Source organism: Penaeus chinensis, chromosome 30, assembly GCF_019202785.1.
Source record: "Penaeus chinensis breed Huanghai No. 1 chromosome 30, ASM1920278v2, whole genome shotgun sequence".
Taxonomy (NCBI): Eukaryota; Metazoa; Arthropoda; class Malacostraca; order Decapoda; family Penaeidae; genus Penaeus; species Penaeus chinensis.
Genome location: NC_061848.1, coordinates 10,872,058 through 10,873,175, shown reverse-complemented (window position 1 = coordinate 10,873,175; position 1,118 = coordinate 10,872,058). Strand labels below are relative to the sequence as shown.

Below are 1,118 nucleotides of genomic sequence, written 5' to 3'. Positions count from 1 at the left end.
ATATATATATATATACTCATAACATTATCTTATCTACAACATGATAAACTTGCATTATCATGATTGCCTCTTGTAGTATATCAACCGCGGACGAATAGGCCATTACTCATCCATCCATTCATCCACCACCTTGGCATATTAACAGGGGGCGAGTAGGCTTTGTTGCACTTGATATACGGTCATAACCAAAGCTACATCCATAATTTAGGATATAGCATAGTCTATCAAATGAGACGAATAAGTTCCATAGTTCTTCACACATCGATGGACACGTGTTACTCTGGGGTAGTGTCCAAGGCTGATCACATATTATCCATTGCGACATTTACATTTAGATTCTTCCTCAGTGAGTGTTTTACCGAGTTTTTAGTACAGTTTGCATCCATGTTTTTTTCTCTCGACAACAACAACATTCGCCATTATCTTGATCTTGTCGTTTAGGAACCAAAGATTAATTTTCTAACAAAAATCAGGCATTATTTCTGTTACAGTTTCCAGGCCTCTGAAACTCAATCAGCACAGTCAACTCCTTCTTGCAGGAGAGTCTAATAACCGATGAGATCCTATGACAAAATATTACTCCATAGTTTACATCCACATTCTCCCTCTTACATGCTGAACTTGCTATGTGATCAGCAAGGGCCATGTTTAGGCATTCTGAGCATGAGTTTAGATCTAAACTTAATGCGGTGGCTTGGCGTAGTCTTCCCAACTCAGTCTGTGTCGCATTAACCCACTCATGAACCTTGTTTTACATAAACATAAACAACCTAATTTACTCTCAGACTGCTAGGACAATGAATTTAGGATCTGATTGAAGTGTGATGGATTTTACCCGTAGAGTTCACCAACACTTATTTCAGGGGGATGTATTTTTGATTGTTATTTTATGATGTTAGTGTAATCTATGTGTAATTTCTTATAGTTAAAATTATTATCAGTGCCCTCAAGAGTTCGTTAGCATCATTCAATAAGCTTAATATAATTTCTACACATTTTTACAGTGATAATCATATCTCTCTCTCTCTCTCTCTCTCTCTCTCTCTCTCTCTCTCTCTCTCTCTCTCTCTCTCTCTCTCTCTCTCTCTCTCTCTCTTCCTTATCTTAAAACAAGATGA

At 37.4% G+C, this 1,118-nt stretch overlaps 1 protein-coding gene across 1 annotated transcript in view; it reads left to right on the top strand.

Moving 5' to 3' along the window:
• The first annotated feature begins 644 nt into the window (after nt 1-644).
• LOC125041234 (probable glutamate receptor) overlaps nt 645-1,118 on the top strand; it is an 11,719-nt gene continuing 11,245 nt past the window's right edge. The window contains exon 1 of the mRNA XM_047636072.1: nt 645-699. Coding sequence (XP_047492028.1) covers nt 645-699 — 55 coding nt within the window. The remainder of the gene's footprint in view (nt 700-1,118) is intronic.